The sequence below is a fragment of the Calliphora vicina genome, chromosome 1 (assembly GCF_958450345.1).
Source record: "Calliphora vicina chromosome 1, idCalVici1.1, whole genome shotgun sequence".
Lineage (NCBI taxonomy): Eukaryota > Metazoa > Arthropoda > Insecta > Diptera > Calliphoridae > Calliphora > Calliphora vicina.
Genome location: NC_088780.1, coordinates 58,500,874 through 58,524,514, shown reverse-complemented (window position 1 = coordinate 58,524,514; position 23,641 = coordinate 58,500,874). Strand labels below are relative to the sequence as shown.

General features: G+C 30.2%; 1 protein-coding gene across 1 annotated transcript in view; it reads left to right on the top strand.

The window, feature by feature from the left end:
- Nucleotides 1–23,641, top strand: part of LOC135962769 (probable multidrug resistance-associated protein lethal(2)03659) — a 31,959-nt gene extending 8,318 nt beyond the window's left edge. Inside the window, exons 3-11 of the mRNA XM_065514664.1 lie at nucleotides 17,516–17,675; nucleotides 17,740–18,106; nucleotides 18,175–18,592; nucleotides 18,673–19,042; nucleotides 20,467–21,291; nucleotides 21,358–21,932; nucleotides 22,225–23,003; nucleotides 23,060–23,476; nucleotides 23,544–23,641. Coding sequence (XP_065370736.1) covers nucleotides 17,516–17,675; nucleotides 17,740–18,106; nucleotides 18,175–18,592; nucleotides 18,673–19,042; nucleotides 20,467–21,291; nucleotides 21,358–21,932; nucleotides 22,225–23,003; nucleotides 23,060–23,476; nucleotides 23,544–23,579 — 3,947 coding nt within the window. The 3' untranslated portion in view covers nucleotides 23,580–23,641. The remainder of the gene's footprint in view (nucleotides 1–17,515; nucleotides 17,676–17,739; nucleotides 18,107–18,174; nucleotides 18,593–18,672; nucleotides 19,043–20,466; nucleotides 21,292–21,357; nucleotides 21,933–22,224; nucleotides 23,004–23,059; nucleotides 23,477–23,543) is intronic.

Here is a 23,641-nt window from a genome sequence, read left to right as displayed (position 1 = left end):
CAAAAATCTGACTTTGCACTGTTACCCAAAAGGCTTTTCTGAAGATTCCGTGAAAATTTTATCAAAATCGGTCCAGCCATTTTTGAGTCCATACGGAACATACATACACACATCCATTTTTATGAAATACTAGCTGAACCCGGTCCGCGTTGCTGTCCCTTAGAAAACATCTGTTTTATATTGCATCTCGATCTCGATTATAATATACAGTGTCGGACAAAGTCGGTGATCCAACCTTGATTTTTAATACATGTAGTAGCATTTCGCCTGGTTCCAATGAATTCAAAAATTTAGTATGGAAATTTCTTATTCATGCACCTAATATGCAAGAGTAAACAAAATTGTTTATCACATACCGAAAATCAAAAATTTAACTTTACACTGTTACCCAAGAGGCTTTTCTGAAGATTCCGTGAAAATTTCATCAAAATCGGTTCAGCCATTTGTGAGTCCATACGGAACATACATACACACATCCATTTGTATGAAATATAGGGCATTAGCGGTATAATGTAAAAATTTGATTTTTACACGCCCTTCCGCCCGCAGACCGAAATTCAAAAATCTGACTTTAGAGTGTTACCCACTTGGCTATTCTGATGATTCCCTGAAAATTTTATTAAAATCGGTCCAGCCGTTTTTGAATTCATTCGGAACATGTATATTAGATGAAAAATTTTTGTATGAGAAAATTCAAAAATGGAATGGACCGAATGTACCTAATGTAGTATTTTAGGTGTCTAAAACCATATTCAGAAAATTTCCTTTACAATGATACCAGTTTATAGCTAATCGGTTGGATGGTCTCAGAGTCTATAACGGACATAGGTAGAAACATTTTTTGTATTTTATATATATAGATAGATATATAGATTTCTATATGAAATTCAGTTCCTCTTAAACCGAAAAAAATAAATCAAACAAAATTATGTGGAAATCATTGCAAAATTTTTCTAAAACAAAGTGTTTTTTAAATATTTTTTTTAAATAGCGGAACTGACAGTATGTAGCAAACAGCGAACAAACTTTTATAACTTATTTTTATCTTCAAAATAAAAAAAACCCTTATGTCGTTCCCATACATACAATTAATTATAGCATTATTAAAATTCCCACATCGTGAGTTACAATATGTATAAATAAATAAAGTTTTAATATCAAAACTATCGTATACCAAGTGGAAAACTTTATTGCGGTCATAATTAATGTTTGAGATATTAAACTAAAATTAAATTATAAATGTTCAAGTTCTCAGTAATTCAAAACATTTGCAGGTTATAATATTATAACTTTAAAACAATAGTAGTATATAATAATAATGATAATGTAATTAATCATTAATCAACGGTCATTGATCTTTCATAATAACTGAGTATTTAAAATAACGTTAATCTTGTTTTTTCGTTTTATTTGAAAGAAATTTTATACATTTTATGTTAATTTCATTTATGCTTGTTTTACTTAATTGCAAATAATTTGTTTTTGTTTGAATTATTATTTTTTTAATTTTTTCTTTATTAACCAGGGTGTATCTTCAAAATGGTCGCATGCCCTTTATGCCCGCTTAAATATGTAGAAAATAAATAAAGGCATAACATTTAAATATGATTACTGAGCATTATTTTAAGAGCACGAAAATTCGACACTTTGTTATTATACATGTTTTGTTTGTCATTTGTTTTAACTGTAAATATTGCTTAGTTAGTATATTATTACGTGTGAAGTGTAGGTTTAACTAATTATAATTTCTGACTAATTGATTTCATGAAATGGTCCTATTTTTGCTGAATATACTGAAAAGTTTTTATGATACGCATAAGTATTTTATTACAATACAAATGTTTGGGGGACAAAAAAACATGAGTTATGTTCTAGTTCAACCAACGCACACTGGGGTCAATCGGAAAAAAAACCCATCTCTTAGGTTAGGAAAACTTTGTACAGCCTGTAACTTGTACATAGGAAACTTTGTAATAAAGCAAGTTTCTGTTTTTCACTAAGTTATCTCTCATAGTTAAGAAGACTTTCGTTATATCCTCTAATTTCTAATAAATTCCTATTAAATAACACGAACATTTTTTTGGGCAATATCTCATTCCGTCTAGTCGTGAAAAATAATCAATGCCAAATATTTGGAAATGAGTTATTGAGACAAATTACAAAATTTGAAATTTTCAGCTTAATTGTTTTTAAAATATCTTAACTATTTTTTGGAAATTTTGTAATATTTTTACATATTTGATAAGAACTGGCTTTTAATAAAACATTTTTAAATCATTATAGACATGTACCCTACTTCAGCAAATGATTGAAATAGTGAATTTAAAAAAAAATATTATGTTCATCATTCAATAAGAAAAATGTCACATCTAAATTTTAAATTTTTTTACAAATTATACATATTTATTGGAATTAATCAGGAGCAGATTTTTTAAAATAGTAAATTTTTCTGTAGCATTTTTAATTGCATAAAATTGATTTGCTATTTTATTTGTTCAAAATTATTGTTACGTTTTTAGTAGTTTAAAATTTGTAACAACTCTTTATTTATTTAAAATGTACAATAACAATTTAAATAGTCACTCAGTGGTTTTATACACGTTTATAAATTCGCAGAAATACACACAATACACAAGTATACACTGATAATGCTGTTGATGTCTTTATTTGCTTCAAATTAGACTCATTCGTTTAGTGTTCTCACGGCCAATTTATATGCGCTGCAATACCATCTAGAAAGCACTATTTCTACAATGATCTTCAAACTAGAATATTCGAATTCAAGAGCTTTCGATGTAAATCATTAACCATTTAATAATGCCATACTTACAAACAATGCTAAACTCAAAGCATTTATTCCACAACAATGTTAAAATAATACCCACAGATATGTTAATGTTTCTGTATGAGAGTTTTATGCTCGTTAAAGTCATTCTCGGAAGTCGGCCTTACAAGGGAGCTATGGTCAATTATGAATCGATCAGCTAGAATTTGTTTTGCTTCATTTGAATATAAAACTTATTTCTGGAAAAATGTGTGTGGATATTTACATGAATGGTGGTGTGGGTATAAATACGAAAATATCAAAATTTAAACTTAAATGTCGTTTAAACTATAAGAGATAACTTAGTGAAATAAACAGGAATTTTTGTATCATCGAACTTGCTTTATTACATTGCTTTCAGTCATTTAAATCTGTCCATATTTGTACATGTTACAAGATGTACAAATCTTTCCTAACCAGAGGTGGTCTCACCTTGAATTCTAACAGGATTGTCACGAATTTTCAATTTCTTAAAGTCTGTGTCCTCCTCTACGATTCGTTCATACAATCGCGTTTTGCAATCGCATCAGTAGTTTAGATGATTCACACTTATTACCACTGTGCAACGTTCTAAAAACTTTTGTTTACACAAAGACATTAGCCATCAAATGACATTTTATGTTAATTTCATTTTATTTATTTATAACAGTCTTTAGAATTAATGATAACGGAAATTTCATCCTGAAATAAATTTATAATAAAATTTTACATTTTTTGCAGTTATTTCGGTAATGATAGCTTAGAGTAAACGGTAGTTGAAATTAATGGATATTTTAGGGATAATAGTAGCTTAGCGGTAACGGTAGCCAACCATAGTTTTGTTTATATACAGCTGGTGTACTTTCATGGAGGCTCAAATTTCTTGTTGCACTATATACATATGTACAGTTGCGAGCATAAAAAATACAATGCTATGCTATGTGATTTTCAACAGCATGTTTTATATTCTTTCCAATTTTTTGTACGTAAGGATAATTATAAAAATTTTAGTAAAAATAGTGGTAAAATTGTTCGAACAAAAAAATGCAACTCTACGAAACTTTACTTAATTTTTAAAAAAATAATTATAAAAAATTCCTAAAAACTATAACAATGTTGCATTACCATCATTTACTGTTAATATAAAAAAATTTAAGGACATTAAAATTCAAAAGGATAAACCATTTATTCAAAAAACTCCATGCTCCTATTCCGTTATAAACATTTAGATATAATTAAGAATTATGTTATTATTAGAGTGCCGAAATAATTTGAATGGCTAGTTTTTAAATAGATGTTATTGAAATAAAACTAAAAGGTTAGACATTGAAGTAATCAAAGCTCTGTTACCTGATAGTTTAGATTTGTTACTCATGCCGTCTGGTCAGAGATATTCCCTTAAATATTAAATTAAAATAGTAAAAAATTGCGATAGCTTAGTAAAGATAGGATTCTATGAAATAGGAACAGTGTCAAATTTAATACTATTTACAATTGTCTTCCTCTGTGTTGGAATTCATTTACTTAACAAAATAAATATCTGATATTTTTTGAATATGATTTCATTATTTGTAATTTTTAAAGACCACATGATGTCATATGATTGTAAAAATAATATTTTAGCATTAAATTTCAGTACCTTTCTAACATTAATTTCTTTTTCATAGAGAATATCCGCAAGATTTTAAATTGGTAAAGAAATAAATAAATTTTTTTTTTGTTTTCGAACAATTCACCATGTTGAACCATATGGGCAATTCCATTATATCGCACGGGACATTTGTACACATTTAAAGTGAAAAATAAGTCAAAATAAATAGAATTTTTAGTTTGACAATTTATTTAAGTTTGATTTTTGGCAAGTTTTCATTTTCAAGATAATTGCAAAAAATCGAGGCATTCTCACGGGACAAATACAGAAGTCAATGTCGCGGCCAACCATTCGAACGCCAATTTTCAGCGAAACCAGAGGCAATATTTCAATGTGACTAATTTTAGAATGTTGTGCATTGATGTCTCTTAAAAATAGTTTTGATTTTACGCAAAAATTAGTTATACTTTTTTTTAAATTACATAATTTTAATCACAGTCGCTCTGGACATTTTTTTCCATCATGATATTAATGTAGTTTCTGTTGCGTTTTTACGAAATAATATGTAAACAAGCTTAGTATAAATGTTTTTAAATTAACAATGTATTTATTTCAATATAATATCTACAAAATAAAAACGTAAGAAAAATATTTAGTACGAATAAGCACCTGTGTATACTTGACAAAAATTTATTATAACAAAGTAATCTGAGCAAAAACACTAACAATTTTGTCATAACGATGCAATAACACTAAAAAATTATAATTTTTTATCTTGACAACCATTTTGACGTTTATCATTCAAAAAATCAAGTATAGACATAGGGCAAAGTATTGTTACGTTTTAACCTTTTCAAAACGTTTGGTTTATTTCCTTTAAATAAACCGGAGACTTTTGATTGCAAATAAAAGCCGTTTAGTAGTTTGAAAATGGTAACAACAACAACAGAATTAAATAGTCACTCAATGTTTTTTTATACACGTTTATAAATTTGCAGAAATACAGACACAATTTATAATTTACACGAATTCACTTGAAAAATACAACACACTTTAAGGGTACTGCTACACGTTCAATATATATTGTGATATTTGGATCGCGATCCATTTTATTGGATCACGCAAAATTAGGTTATTCTACAATTTGGATCGCGATCCATCAATACTGCATGCTACACGTTCAATAAATATCGCGATACTGGATCGCGGTCAATATTTATTGAACGTGTAGCTGTGCCCTAAGGCACTCAGTAGATGTTTATTCGAAAAGCGTCTCTGATAAACTGACTGACGACTGCAACCTCTGCCACTATTTATAACACTTTATTACCATCTAGAAAGCTCTATTGCTACAATGAATATTCGAATACGAATATACGGTCGCAGCAAACAGCGTTGCCAACTTACGATCAATGGTCAACTGAAAGCTTTTATTCAATGTTAATAATGCCCACAGATATGTTACAGTTTGCTATTACAGCACTGTTATTTGAAAGCATTAGGCTACTTTTAAATCAGCCATTAAAATCGTTATATTTGAATTCAAGTACAATTTCGTAACAGTATTGTATATAAGTAAATACAATAAAAAAATAAATTTAAATGAAAGTAGTTTCAGGAATATCAAACCGATATTTTTTCCAGAATACGCAATTCTATCTGCTATTCCTTTTTGCCCATTGCAACAAAAGTAATCCAACTGGGCTATACCTGGAATGCTTTTCACTTCTCTCCATTTTTTTGTCTAAATTATATAACAAAGAATGCTTTTCAATCTGAGCAGACGACAGAAGATATAATTTTACCATATTTATGTGATGTTGTACATATTTACATGATTTAATTTATGTAAGAAAAAATAATTTAAATTTCACACTTATGATGTCGCACGGGACCAACTTTATATGAGTACCAAAATCATAAGTGTTCTTATTTTTCAGTAAAGTTTCTTTTATTTTAATTGTATTAAAAATCTCTGTTTGGACTTAATATTTGATAATCTTTCTGCATGTACTATCGGCGCACTGATACCAAATGTTGTTTTTCAATGTCGCACGGGACATCGAAATATGTGATAATGCAAAGCAAAAACTTACAGTTATATGCAATCGCATAGTTTCTTATGCATACTATTTTGACTCTTTGCACCCTCAGGAAGATTTTAGATATCAAAATTCAATACATAATGTCTTTCTTTAAGAACTTGTGTCAAAACAAAATAGAATTCATAGAATTCATATCCTTGAATTTATTAGTATTAACAGTAAATTACTGTATTGTAACAGTATTATAGTTTTCAGCAATTTTTTATAACTATTTTTTTCAAAATTTTAAAAATTAAGTAAATTTTCTTGGAGTTGCATATTTTTTGCTCGCACAAATTTACCACTTATTATACTAAAAATTGTATAATTATCCTTTCGTAAAAAAATATTGGACAAAATGACGTACAATAATTGACGATGACCACAAAGAATACAAAAATAGCAGATGGAGAGAATTGGTTCCCGTTATAAGAAAAATCATATCAGTTGAAGTTCACATAACATAGCGTTGCATTTTTTATGCTCACAACTGTATGTACATAAATATGTAGATAAAAATATGCGTATTTATTCGATGTTATTTGTTCTTTAAATACATACATATGTACCAGGGATGTTAAATGAAGTTTTCAATTTTGTACCACCCTCCAAAAAAAATTGTACTTTTTGGACCTTCGCGGTACCATTTTTTTTAGTTTATTAAAACATCAAAAAAGTACATAAAAATTCAATTGTACACAAAAAACAAAACTTAACATTAACATAGATTAAATTAGCTACTACCGACCAAAAACTACAAATGTTTTAATTTTTTACTGACTTCAGCTGAAGCTCTAAATTGATTACACAAGGCAACAAAATCGGAAAAAAATTTAGAGGCTTTTTAAACCACTACAAAATTTTGATGTATTGTGGTCCAGTAGTACAAATATGGTCCAAATTTTAAATTCTATTAGAGGATTTTAAAAAAAAAAAAATGTTTAAGTAAAATTGAGCTTTTTGTACTTTTCTCCACATAAGTAATGATAACTCAAGAACGGTTACTCCGATATTATTAAAATAAACTTAAAAAAATTTAAATATACATAACCTATATTCCGTTTAATCGGCTCAGTAGTTTCGGATTTATAATAACAAATTGAAACAAAAATATATTTTTTACGTGAAAATAATAACAAGACAAATGTAAAATTTCCACTCAAAGTTTCGATTTTTCATGAATTTTTTAAAACAAAAAAATTTGATATTTTCATGTAAAAAATATATTGTTTGCTTCAATTTGTCATTATAACTCCGAAACTACTGAGCCGATAAACGCAATATATAAACGGATTAAAGGTTATGTGAGGAAACGTCTATCAAAATTTTGTAATTTTACTTAACAATTTTAAAAAAAAAATTCTCCATAGAATTGAAAAATTTTACCATTTTTGTACTTAGGTAGCAAATCTATAAAGTGGTTGTTCACGTCTTTTTTGCTGTTGACCTGTGTTATTGATTGAAACAAAATTTGCAATTCCCATTCGGGAACATTTTTACTAATAGATGTACAATACTACTTGAAATAACATTTCCAGGAGTAAATTTATGGAACCAATTAACACTTCGTTATTAAGGTTGATTTTATATAAAATTGTTTGTAATTTTCTTTAATTTCTTTAACAATATCAATATTGATATTCTGTTTACAAATTGCTTGTGGTTTTTGTAAAAGTTGTTTATATAAAATATTTTAAATTGTACCAAATGAGACGCGGTAGTACCACGGTACTTTAGAAGGTCAAAATGTACCAAAAAAAGTACAATTGTACCAACTTTAACATCCCTGATATGTACTTGTGAAGAATACCAGACTGCCTGCATAGAAATAAATGTTATTACTATATAAATATTTAAAATTTACTATGTTTGTGTGAACATTTCATAGAAAATAACTATGTACATACTTAATAAGGATTATCTAGAATATATGTACATTAGAGTGCTCCAAGATTGTATGGACGAAAAAAACTTTCTAGGTACAGGCCGTCCCCCCCTCTAGAATTGTTCTATGTATTGTAGAAACACGTTGTGTAAAATATTAGGATGATAGGATAACGTTAACTGGTGGCGCAACGACGCTGAAGTTTTGAGGTGCATTTACAAGGGGAAAATATCCAATTTTTTCAGTTTTTGTAAAAATTTTGCGATTAAATAATGACTTTTACAATTTAATTTAAAAGAATCGAAATGTGTACGTAATTGTCGTTATAATAAGATATAAAAGACAAAAATTGGTGAAAAAATGTTAAAGTTATTAAAAAATCGCCAGGCCATTAACGTGTATCAGGCCACTAGAACAAGAAATTTATGAGCAAAATTAACATATTTTGAGAAATATTAAAATAAAAGCTTATTTTTACTTAAAATATATCCATATTTACTTGAATATGAGTTTTTGTTCTCGTAGGATACCGTTAACCTATTCGCAGGTATGACCAAAAAACTTAAATTTTTTTAACGGCAGTTTCAAAACTCCAATTTCAAATTTTTAAAAATTTTGTTAAACAAATTTCAGAATTTTTTGATCATCACATGGGGATTTATTGACAACATAATAGGGAATAAAAATGTGAAAAAAGTATGTCAATATCTCCTATAGTTTGGGATATAAATTTTGCGATTTTCGAGAAAAACTAATTTTTTGGCCATATTTTGGGGAATGACCAGAATTTCCTTTCTGTAATGATTTTTAAGTAAAAGCTATTTAGAATAATATAGTCCAGGTAATTTTAAATATAGTCTGAAAGTTTTACTAAAATCGGAAAACTTTAACCCTTAAATCGTGAAGGTCAAAGGTCAAATGAAACTTAAGTAATTTTTAAGTCTGGTATTCACAATAACAGTACAAAAATGGAAATTAACCCTTAATAGCACTTGGGGTCCAAATGACCCTCAACTTTTAAAATCACGAAAAACACATTCATTTTGACCCCAAGTACTCTTAAGGGTTAATTTCCATTTTTGTACTATTATTGTGAATACTAGACTTCATTTATTATTTTTCTTAAGTTTCATCAAAATCGGCCCAAAAGTATATAATATTTCGCTATCTTTCCATGAGAAATTCCAAATATTGAAAAAATTTACCTTTGACCTTCACGATTTAAGGGTTAAAGTTTTCCGATTTTAGTAAAACTTTCAGACTATATTTAAAATTACCTGGACTATATTATTCTAAATAGCTTTTACTTAAAAATCATTACAGAAAGGAAATTCTGGTCATTCCCCAAAATATGGCCAAAAAATTAGTTTTTCTCGAAAATCGCAAAATTTATATCGCAGGTACGGAAAAACTATAGGAGATATTGACATACTTTTTTCACATTTTTATTCCCTATTATGTTGTCAATAAATCCCCATGTGATGATCAAAAAATTCTGAAATTTGTTTAACAAAATTTTTAAAAATTTGAAATTGGAGTTTTGAAACTACCGTTAAAAAAATTTAAGTTTTCTGCGAATAGGTTAACGGTATCCTACGAGGACAAAAACTCATATTCAAGTAAATATGGATATATTTTAAGTAAAAATAAGCTTTTATTTTAATATTTCTCAAAATATGTTAATTTTGTTCATAAATTTCTTGTTCTAGTGGCCTGAGACACGTTTATGGCCTGGCGATTTTTTAATAACTTTAACATTTTTTCACCAATTTTTGTCTTTTATATCTTATTATAACGACAATTACGTACACATTTCGATTCTTTTAAATTAAATTGTAAAAGTCATTATTTAATGGCAAAATTTTTACAAAAACTGAAAAAATTGCATATTTTTCCCTTGTAAATGCACCTCAAAACTTCAGCGTCGTTGCGCCACCAGTTAACGTTATCCTATCATCCTAATATTTTACACAATGTGTTTCTACAATACATAGAACAATTCTAGAGGGGGGGACGGTCAAAATTCGCAATTTTATTTTTTTGGAGCACTCTAATGTACATATGTATGTACGAGTATAATATACATACATACGTATGTATATGCACTTAAATACACATGTGTATTATATATAGAAAAAAACTGTTATTTGTATATATAAAATTCTGTGATTAAACCGAATTATCAGCAGGGAATAATATTTAAAAAACATTTATCATTGTTTACAAAATGTTGTTGAACTTTTTAATAAATTTTGTTAAAGTAATGAAAATAAGTTGAAATCAATTTCGATTAATGGAAATTAAAATCCAAGTAAATATTTACAATAATAATGAATTTATGTATAAGATTTTTTATTTTTTCCTCCATTGTTTGCAATTGTTCCACAACAATTAACCCTCTTACCTCTATATAGTATATGTAGCAAAATATTTGGTCAATTCACAAGATCTCTTATCAGTCATATTGTCATAATGTCCTAATATATCACGACTCGGCAGCTCGGCTTAACCGACTCTTAGGCATTCGGCGCAGGTCTCTGCTGGTTGATTACGATAACACAATAAACATATCATACAGAGTAGTATTATTTTAAGACATTTTTTGATTGAAAAACAATAAAATCATTGTGAAATATTAGGACATTATGACATGATAAGATACCGTGTGAATTGACCAATTGTCATTAAAAAACATTTAAAAATGTAACACAATGATTTGTTTTTTTATTCGTCTATGTGAATATTATTTGTTGAGTATTAAAGATTTATTTAAGAAAGTGTGTACATCTCGAACCATAAAATATTGAACATAGATATTTTACAATAAGAATTATTAAATCTAAATCATGCTAATGACATTCGTAATAATATTTTGATCCTCAAAAACTGTAGCAGTAATTTGATAAAAGATGACAAAGTGTTTGCAGTAATTTCACTTTATCGTTTTTCAAAACATCAAACACAATTGAGGGGCTTAAAGCACAAGGGGTTCAAGAGCCTTGTTTTCTCAAATTGACTTAACATATGGAGTTAGTAGGTGAAGTTCATAGTACAAGAGTTGAATTTTGGATTCTCATCCGTTAGCGAGATATGGCGACCAATTCTAGTACTTGTCATTAAAATATGTACCTGTTTCGCTTGGAGCACAAGGGGTACATGAGCACTTAAATCCCTTGTGCTCTAAGCTAATATTAAAATTAATTTTTCACATGGACTGATTTAGTGAATTCAGATGAGTGAGCAGCTAATACCTGGCGATTAATTCCATCACTTGTTATTATTTCCCAAAAAAGAAAAAGTAACATAAAATAATGGAAACGAGTATAATAATAATTGTTGATTTTTTATTAATGTTGGTACGTAAAATCATTAAAAGTAAGTGAATCTGAAAATAATATTGACGAATTTTCTGAATCTGATCATTTCATACAAAGATGATCTTATGTATGTGCAAGAAAGCTTCACCAAAGTAAATATGAAAGCTCGAAATGTTGGCCGAGCGGTGTAGTTACTACCACAACTTCCTCCAAAAAACAGCGTCAAAACAATAATGTTCCAGAAATTCAAGAACCTACAGGATCTTCTTTGCTATAGACCACCAATTTACCATGAATGGTTTAAAGCACTTCCTCACGATAGAACGGAAGAAATTCCGGAGAGAATCGAAAGTCAAAGTGAGGATGTAGATGAGCCTGATGATGTCATGGAATCTGATTATGACGATTAAAAAATGTAGCAAAGAACCATAAAAGCTTTTCTTAATAAAATGTTAATAAAAAAATTTAATCTATGTGGTTTTCTTATTAGGTAATTCAGAAATTATAAAAAAATTTAAAGCACAAGTGGTATAAGTGCGACTTTCCTTACTTAAAGTTTTGGGTATTTGTATATGTAAAAGATGGTAGTTTTATATCGTGTTATATTGAAATATGTCTCAGGATCTTTATTAATTAAAAAGTAATATTCCAGATAGCATCTAACATTTTTTATTGTAAATTAACTTTAACCTCATTTTTCTCATTATTAAACATTAGTCACTTGAACCCCTTGTGCTCTAAGCCCCTCAATTCAAATCCATAGTAATGTGCAAATACATGCAGTTATTAGTTTGATTTTCCTGATTTTCTGATCTAGTTTTACGTCATTAATTCCCTAGATAATAGACCTTCAATGTATTTATTCAATACACTATCTATCATACGGGATGTATTCTTTCCTCAATTCTTAAATTAAATGTATTTGTTTAATTCAAAAATTTACGTAAATCACTACCCAGCCGTTTTACAAGTAGTGAATGTATCCTTTAGAGGAAGTAATTGTCCCTAATGTCTAATCACTGTCTGGCTACAATTTATATATTGTGGGTTATTTGACACGTAGTCAAAGAGGAAAATCAATTGATTACTTTATACATGGTCAGGTCAGGTCAGGTAATCAATTGCCAATTAAGTGTCTCTAAGTAATCTAGAGTGTAGTCATTTTAAAAGTTTATTTTGTATTGCTCTTTATGGGTCGATTATGGATGGAACCGATAACTCAACTTTAGATCGGTTGCTATCCATTATATACCCATTCTGCATATTTTACAAGTTTTTAGGAAAAAAATAATTTTTTCTGCATTAATTAATATTTTTGAGCTTTTTTGTAATTTTTTTTGAGCATATTTAAACTTGCCCTGATAATAATACTATTAGATTTAAGTATTTTTCTGCGAAATTTGCAGAGGATAAACATGATGTCAGTAAAAGACTCCCTCTATACTTACGTTAAAACTGTCAAATACGTCATTAAATATTTAATAATAATGTTTACGTCAGCTCTTAAAATAATTAATTTAACCATAATAATACTTTTACTGTGTTGCAGTCACAATTGGATTGAACTCGTAAAATTTATGTAATAATTTTTAATTAGAACCTATTAAAGACTTACATAGAATTATTAAATATCCTGCATGTATACGAATAGAAGCAAAATACCGTTTTATTTAAAAACCTAGAACAATTTGTTTCACATTCCTGGAATATCAAAAAGTGCAGAAAATTAAATTTCGTAATTATAAGACATAACAATAACAGAAGATTATACAATAATATGTTCCTTAAATAGATATAAATATGTATGTAGTAGGGTATTCAATCGATTAACCGTTAATCGGTTAACCGATTAATTTTGGACGGTTAACTGTTCGAATAATTTGAAATTATAAATTTTCAAATAACAAATAAACCGATTAATTTGTGTCGATTAACCGATTAACCGAAATTGCTTTTTTTTTGCACTTTTTTGTATTTATTTTTCCGTTTCAATTCAAATACATATTTCAAATTAAAATTAGATATTTTTTAAACATGATTAGTGAGTATGTATAACAACTGACTATATTTAATTTACATGTATGTATTTGAAACTTTGTTTGTATTTACATGTATAGACGAAATTTTTTTTTGAAATGAGTCTTTTATCATAACTAAACGAAACTATTAAATTAATAAAAATCTAAAACAATCCAAAAAGGAATATTCTTTATCATGCTTTTGATTTCTCCAACATATACAATCAGCGAGAGATTTTTTTCCAAGAAAAGTTTTATTAAATCTAAAGAAAACAAGTAAGAGAGCTATATTCGGCTGTGCCGAATCTTATATACCCTTCACCAAATTATACTTTAAAATAATTTTTTTTAAATATTTTTAGGTAAACAAAATTTATTTTTTTTTTTTAAATTGTTTTTTAATTTTTTTATTTACTTTTTAAATTTTTTTTGTAAAAAAAATTTTTTGATGAAAAAAAAATTCGGGTTAAAAAATATTTTTCCCGATTTTGACCCATTGTAGGTCCAACTTACTATAGCCTTATCTACATCGTTGCAATGGACTTTGAAATATCTATCATTAGATATCCATATTGTCTATATTAATGACTTAGTAATCCAGATATAGATCAAAAATAGGTAAAAAATCGAGGTTGTCCCGGTTTTTTGCTCATATCTCCGTTATTTATGGACCGATTTTGCTGATTTTAAATAGTAAACTTCTCGAAAGCATGTCTGACAGAATTATTGAAGATTTGGATCCCGAAGTTATCTGGGGTCTTCAGAAAATTGATTTCAACAGACAGACAACTTATATGAAAGATTATAGAACACGTATATTTTGTATTACTCAGTTCATAAAACATGGATTTTGAGTTATGACGTTGTTGCAGCAAATAGGCGATATGTTTACAAAAATTATCTCAAATACCTTATTTGCAGTTTTTTATGTTTTTGTACACAAAATTCGTTGTTGTATTTTCAATATAAAATGAAAATATAAATTATTCGGTTAATCGAATAATTTTAAATTAACCGATTATTAACCGAATAAATCTAAATCTCGATTAATTATTTGCTCGATTAACCGATTAAACCAGAAACCCGATTAATTGAATACCCTAGTATGTAGTAAATATCAGTACATTGAGAATAGAGATGCCAAACGGGGAATCCCGTTCCAGAAAATCCCGGGGTTTTCGGGATTTTCCAAATCCCGTTTTTCATAAATAAATAGGGGAAATTGTCATTTTTGTGTGCCTTTTTAATGCATTTTGACATCCTACATGCCCGAATATCACAAAGTGATGTTCAGAAAAGTTGTTAAGCTCAACTCCTGCTACAATATAGTTAATAAAGGAAAACGGTATTTTTGGTTTTCCTTGAGTAGTACTCTAGAAAATCAATTCTTCACCTATTTTTGTAAGTTGTCTAATAAACTAAAACTCAATTTCAATCATCTTCAAATGAAATAGATGAGGAGCTCGAACAAAATGAAAATATTTCGATTACTAAATGGCTAACAGATAATGTACTGTTTTTACCAGTATGTACATTAGGCTGGGTCGATTTGTATGGACGATCAAAAAGTAAAAAATTATATAGCAGAAACGCAATCTACGGAAAATTCTAATAAAGTTTCTTCAAGAACCCATAGGTCTAAAATCAAATCCTATCTTGCGCATTTCGTCTTTTATTAAATATCACTGAATAAAAGACGAAATACAAGATAGGATTTGATTTTAGACCTATGGTTTCTTAGGGAAAATTTCTTAGAATTTTGTGTAGAATGTGTTTCCGCTATACGATTTTTCGTGAAAAAAATCTACCCACCCTAATGTACATACTTTATAGTTATTTCTTCTTGTATAATGTACTCATGAAGTATTTTATGCTTTTTACTCCCAGTAACACGATGCCTGGTTATGTTTTAACTAATAGTTATACTGTCAGTTTTCATACAAAAATAATTTTAATCGACAATATAACTATTAGTTAAGGCATAACCAGACTTCGTGTTAATGGGGGTTAGTGTCTAATAAAAATTAATTGCTAAATAAAAAATTTTCTTTCAATTGTAAAGACATAATTATGTACGTTTCTTTCTTATAATTTTCAGGATTTTAGATTTCCCGAAAATTCTTTACCAAATCCCGAACCCCGGGATTAGCATCTCTAATTGAGAACGTTTTTTAGCTATGTGGCTAGATCCCACAGCTGACTGAGTCCTTTTGAACCTATAACATTTTATCACACACTTATGGGACAGTAACAAAATCTCGATATCAAAATATAGTAATCCATTTTAGATTGCCAAATATGTTTCTAATTGTTATGTAAAGGTTTCCGAAAGGGTGCCAAAAAACTATATAACTGTAAAATTTTATTAAAAAATATTCATAAATAAGCATTTAATTTCAATTGTATCTTTGGAAAAACTCAATAAAAAACATTTTTTGTCATATTTTTCAAACAACTATTCCTTGAATTTTTTAATTGTCAAAAGTTTTATGCTAGGTATACACGTTACGATAAGTCGTACGATAAATCGTATAAGTATGAAATTAGTAACGTGTATCATGTTGTCGTACTAACGAAGTATGAAAATCAAAAATTTTTGATTTTTGTGATATTTTTATTACTTGTCATTTTTTTTTCAAAGGAAATAGTACGATTTGTAGTAACGTCTATCACAAAATCGTACTTCAACTCATACTACGATTAGTACGAAAAATAGTATCGTGTATATCCAGCATATCACAAAATCGTACTTCAACTCATACTACGATTAGTACGAAAAATAGTATCGTGTATATCCAGCATTACATACATATATATTTTTGAAAAATAATTTGAAAAAATACTCATTATCAAATAACTGGAGTAGGGTGGGTAAAAATGCTGAAAATTTAATTTTAATGCTCGATGGAAATTCTATATGTGTAAGTTTTTTGAAATCAGAACTCAGACGAAGAAATAGGATCGTTTTAAAAATTGAACATTTGCGCATGTCAAATTTCATTCAAATCGGACTAAGTGTTTAGAAATTACAGATTTTATTTCTCTTTTTTTTTCTCATACCACTGTGCAACGGTCCCGTTTTATATCTAGAAAGAACCAAGCTAATGAATGTTGGATTCTGATAATCTGATACGAGCATAATTAGACCTTAACAAATCATGCAAAAAGAAAACAACCAGCAGGTTTGGCAGATGCACACCTCATTCTAACAACATATGTAGAAATCATAATTTGGGAGATTTAATCTCAAGTTGTGAAACACTACCAGTAACCACCGATACTAGATTCCGCTAGCGGAATGTTCGTTACAGCAATCGAAATTATGAAAATTATTATGCGAATTAGATGTTCGTTATCGGTTAATTAGCTCTTCTAAGAGCGAAGTTCCCAAGAGTCCAAGTATAGACAACCATAATACAAAATAAGTGTACTATATCCATCAGTCAGGATAACTCGCAGATACTTAGCACCATCGGACAATGTAAGTTCCACTACATTCAAGCGTGAACAATACATATCCGTTTTTCTAGGGTTTACACCGAGTCCACTCCTGTTGCTATACCCAAAGATTACTTAGAGTAGAGTTCCAGTTCATTGAGAGATTTCACAAAATAGAAAATTTCCAAAACCTCTCTATGAAAGAAACAGTGGATTGGTCGACAGCAAATTCGAATAGAGCCTATGTTATCGACATGGGATTAACATTGTGAATAGCTTTCTCAAAATCCAGGATGGATGAAGTAAAGTTGATATTTTTCTATTGAATGCTAATAACTTAAAATCAAAGATATATAACTATTTTTTATTATTTTTTCAGAAACTCTTGGCAATTACATGTGCCAGTCATGGGACAAAGAATTGGAAAATACATTAAATTCCAAAAAACAACCCAGTCTATTACGAGCCTCAATGCGTGTGTTTGGTTGGCGATTTGCTTTATTGGGCCTGATATTATTTCTACTCGAATTGGGTTTAAGGTAAGAAAAATTATAAACAAAAGAAAATAATAATGGTTTATTTAATGTAATTTTTAATTTACAGAACCCTACAACCGTTGTTCCTATTGGGCTTGATAGCGTATTATTCGAATCAAGAATGTAATATAGAAACGGCATATCTTTATGCAGCTGGCGTTATATTGTGCTCGGCTTTAAATGTGATTATAATGCATCCTTATATGCTGGGAACAATGCATACGGGCATGAAGGTACGGGTGGCCATGTGTAGTATGATCTATCGTAAGGCTTTGCGTTTAAGCAAAACTGCTTTGGGTAATACCACTGCTGGTCAAGTGGTGAATTTAATATCGAATGATGTGGGTCGCTTAGATTTGGCAATGATATTCATACACTATCTATGGGTGGGTCCAGTGGAGACAATGTTTATTACATACTTAATGTATAGAGAGGTTTGTTGGAACGTGAATATGTATTTGAAATAGTTTCTAGTTTATGAACGATTTTTGTTTAATTTTAGATTGGTATCTCTGCTGTCTTTGGTGTAGCATTTATGCTGATGTTCATACCACTTCAAGGTTGGCTGGGCAAAAAGACGTCAGTGTTACGTTTGCGCACAGCTTTGCGCACCGATGAACGTGTGCGCATGATGAACGAGATTGTATCTGGCATTCAGGTTATAAAAATGTATGCTTGGGAAATACCTTTTGGAAAAATAGTGGCACATGCTCGCAAAAAAGAAATCAATGCCATTAGACAAGTATCCTACATACGTGGTATACTATTGTCCTTCATAATGTTTCTAACACGCGTCTCGATCTTTCTAAGTTTAGTGGGTTATGTGGTACTAAATCATTTCCTAACACCGGAAAAAGCCTTTGTTATAACAGCCTATTATAATATCTTAAGAACTACCATGACAGTATTCTTTCCTCAGGGTAATATTTAATTTAATACTTATAAAAACAGACATTTTATATAAAGTGTATACGCTAATTTATTATTTATCTATTAACAGGCATTTCCCAACTGGCCGAGTCTTTGGTATCCATTAAACGTATTCAAAATTATATGATGTACGAAGAGACCGATATTGTAGACAAGTCAGCCGTCGATCTTAAGCCCAACTATGATGGCAGTAACCAGTCAACTATGGTTAAAGACGACGATAAGGTTTTAGATGAAAATCTGGAAAATGAAGACGCTGAAAAGGAACCTTTAATTTCGAATGGTCATGCTACACTTTCGGAAGCTGGCATTATCATTAGTAATGTTAAGGCGAAATGGGATCCAAAATCAACGGAATATACATTGGATGATGTTAATTTGCGTGTGCAACCTGGTACTTTGGTGGCAATTATTGGTCCTGTAGGTGCTGGAAAATCTAGGTAATGATTTTGAATACTATATAAGGAAATAATTGTTAAAGTATTTTCTAAATTTTGCGGTCTACTTAAAAATTAGGATTTTTGAGAATGTCGAGAATTGCGGTTAGGTTTACTGTGATATTTGATATAATAGTCCTACTCTGAAAGTTTTATTCAAATCGGATAATGTAAACCCGTGCCGCATCGTTCAGATGTTTAGAAATTTATGTTTTATTGTTTGGTTTTTCATTAAATACAAATTCCCGAATTTAGTTATAACTGAATTCTTTAAAGAATTGACTTTCTTAAAAGATTTCATATAATGGAAAATTTGATTGGAAAATTTTCGAGCTATTAAAAATTCTCCCGGCAATGTATGAACAAATTTAACTCGTCTTCATACCATCCTAAGATTCATAAATGTCCTCATATGTATTTTCTATAACATTTTCGTAATTTGTAAATGTAAAAATTTTAAAAAATTTTAACTTTGACAAATTTTCTGAAAACAATTATATCTGTCCTAATTGGCATCTCAAGTTTAAATCATATGAAAACATTTGAGAACAAATAGTAACACGAGTTTACAAAAAAAATATTTTTTGTTCATTGAATGAAACATATAATTTTTACATATATTAAAATTTACATACATATTTTTTACCACCTTAGTGGGGCGGGTATTAAGCGTGTGTACTGATGTTTGCTACGACCAAAAATAATGTAACACACACCTTAAAGTATACCAATCGACTGGCTGTCCATGTAAACTTGTGCGCCAAGTATAGGTCGAAATTTCTAAGATGTTTCGATAAAATCTGTCATACGTATTATTTTCGGACCAAGGACAAGCCTATTGAAACTGTTAAAAAATCTGCCCATTATTTCACCTAGCCCCCATACAAATGTCCTCCCGGAATAAGACTTTATTGGTCATAAATGCATTATCTATACAGATATCCACACTAATTTTTCCACAAATAAGTTTTATATACAAAATTTTGTGCATATAAAGCCCAAAATTACTTTAACGGACATAAAACTCTTAAAAATGTTTCTATCCGGAAAAAATTCTACACAAATAAGTTTAATATAACGAAAAATAGTATAGCAGAAACGCATTCTACGGAAAATTATAAGAAATTTTCCCCAAGAAACCATAGGTCTAAAATCAAATCCTATATTGCGCATTTCGTCTTTTTTTTTTATTGGACAAAAGACGAAATGCGTAAGATAGGATTTGATTTTAGACCTATGGTTTCTTGAGGAAACTTTCTTAGAATTTTCAGTAGATTATCCGCTATACGATTGTTTACTTTTTGATCATCCATACAAATCGACCCATACTATATACTACATTCTATTAGATAACAAAGTAATTTATAATAGTAGTAAAAAAGGTCTTTACTTTTATTGAATTATTTTATCTTTATTTTCAATCACAGCCTTATCCAAAGTATTCTGGGTGAATTGCGGCCCGAGTCGGGAACGATTAAAACTAATGGAACAGTTTCATATGCATCACAAGAACCATGGCTATTCACCGGCACAGTGCGACAAAATATACTGTTTGGCCGACCTATGGATAAGAAACGTTACCATCATGTTGTTAAAAAATGTGCTTTAGAACGAGATTTTGAGATTTTACCCTACAGTGATAAAACGGTGGTGGGTGAACGTGGTGCCTCCTTATCTGGAGGACAAAGAGCACGTATAAGTTTAGCTAGAGCAGTTTATCGCAAAACGTCCATATATTTATTAGACGACCCCTTAAGTGCCGTAGACACACACGTAGGTCGTCATCTATTCGATCAATGTATGCGTGGTTTTCTACGGGATCATATTGTGGTGCTAGTGACACATCAACTGCAATTCCTGCAAGCGGCCGATCAAATTGTGATTATGGACAAGGGGCGTGTTAGTGCGGTTGGTTCGTATGAGTCTTTGAGAGAAAGTGGTTTGGATTTTGCTCAAATGTTGGCGGATCCTGAAAAGGATGATTCCATGGAAGTAAAGTCTCGTTCACGTTCGGGCAGTCGTATGTTTGATCGTCAAAATAGTGAAGTATCCATTAATTCGGCAGCCGATTCAACGGTCGAAGATAACGCCATGCAAGTGCAGGAGAGCCAAGTAGAAGGCAAAATTGGTTTGGATTTGTATAAGAAATATTTCAAAGCTGGAGGTGGTTTTTTTATGTTCATTGTGATGCTGGTATTTTGTATATTGTCACAAGGTTTGGCTTCATGTGGTGATTATTTCTTATCATATTGGTGAGTTAAATAGTCAAAGTATATTTTGTATGAAATTAATTAAAATTTCCATATATTCTCTAATAGGGTAAATAAAAAAGGAACTATCGAAGCCGAACGCATTGAGCAAGCTGCCAAACATGTTAATAACACATCATACGACGAAACCGATGAAGTTTATGAATCAGCGTCATCACATCAACTGGAGTCTAAACTTTCCGGGTTTTTGGAGCAATATAATATTCACGTAGATCCCGAAATGCTTGACATTTACATATTCACCATCATAACTGTGGCTACTATTATAATAACTGTGACGAGAAGTTTCCTATTCTTCAATGTGGCCATGAAGGCTTCACAGAATCTACACAATTCTATGTTTAGAGGCATAACACGAGCTTCCATGTACTTTTTCAACACAAATCCCTCCGGTCGTATACTTAATCGTTTTTCAAAGGATATGGGTCAAATAGATGAAATACTGCCAGCTGTAATGATAGATGTTTTACAGATTTTCCTCTCACTACTAGGCATAGTTATTGTTATAGCTGTTGTTAATCCATTGTATCTGGTGCCCACCTTTATTTTGGCCATTGTTTTCTATAATCTAAGAATATTTTATTTGAAAACGTCGAGAAACGTTAAACGTTTGGAAGCGATAAGTAAGTTGTAAAAATATTATTTGGAATATGTTGAAAATTTGAATAGATTCGGATAATGTGTGGCTTTGAGATCTATTTGCCACCATTTTAGAATTGTAAAACTATTTAAAATATAATTCTTTACCATATAAAAATTGTTCTCCGTAAAAGAGAGCTAAGTAATTTCAGAATACATGAATTTTACATGGTGATTTCCCACTTTCTTATTTTCGAATAGATATAAATTTTTTAATTTAAAGTTAACATGTATTGCTTCGTCCTTAATGTGTATATAAATGTTTCTCTCTTTCAGCACGTTCTCCAATATATTCCCACCTGGCTGCTTCCTTAACTGGTCTGTCCACAATTCGAGTCTTCGGAGCTCAGCGCGTTTTAATAGCTGAATTCGATAATCATCAGGATTTACATAGTTCTGCTTTTTATTTGTTTATATGCACTTCGCGTGCCTTTGGCTACTGGCTTGATTGTTTCTGCGTCATTTTCATAGCCATTATAACATTGAGTTTCTTTGTATTTGCCCCAGAAAATGGAGGTGATGTGGGCTTGGCCATCACACAGGCCATGGGTATGACGGGAATGGTTCAGTGGGGCATGCGACAGTCTGCCGAATTAGAAAACACCATGACTGCTGTGGAACGTGTAGTAGACTATGATGACATAGAACCAGAGGGTGAATTAGAGTCTAAGGAGGACAAAAAACCACCAAAATCCTGGCCAGAAGAGGGTAAAATAATATTCGATGAACTTAGTTTACGTTATTTCCCCGATCCCAAATCAGAATATGTATTGAAATCGTTAAATATCGTAATAAAATCATGTGAAAAAGTTGGCATTGTTGGACGTACTGGTGCTGGTAAATCATCGCTAATTAATGCCCTTTTCCGTCTGTCCTTCAATGATGGTAGTATTATAATTGATGCTCGTGATACTAATGAAATGGGTCTACATGATTTACGTAGTAAAATCTCAATTATTCCCCAAGAGCCGGTGTTGTTTTCGGGAACCATGCGCTATAATTTGGATCCATTTGAAGAGTATTCCGATGCTAAATTATGGGAAGCATTAGAAGAGGTAATAATTATTATATCCTAAAATTTACTTTACAAATAAATTTTCCTCATCTCTAGGTCAAGTTAAAAGAAGTCGTATCTGAATTGCCAAATGGCCTACAAAGCAAAATCTCTGAAGGTGGTACTAATTTCAGTGTGGGCCAAAGACAACTTGTTTGCTTGGCACGGGCCATTTTACGTGAAAATCGTATACTGGTCATGGATGAAGCTACAGCCAATGTCGATCCCCAGACCGACGGCTTGATACAGACAACAATACGCAATAAATTCAAAAATTGTACCGTACTCACCATTGCCCACCGTTTGCACACAGTCATGGACTCGGATAAAGTGCTAGTAATGGATGCCGGACAAGTGGTAGAATTTGGTTCTCCGTTCGAGCTGTTAACCGAAAGTGAAAAGAGAATATTCCAAAGTATGGTTAAGCAGACAGGCAAATCAACATATGAAAACTTGTTTAAAGTTGCACAAAAGGTAGGCAGCATTAAAACGAAGTACAATAAAAATAATTTAAAATATTTTTTACTTTTCAATTTTACAGGCCCATGAGGACTCTTTAAAACACAAAATGGAGTAGTTATTTTTCGTTTTCGATAAAAGTAAAAACAAATCCACAATAGCTTAAGTACAATTTTCTTT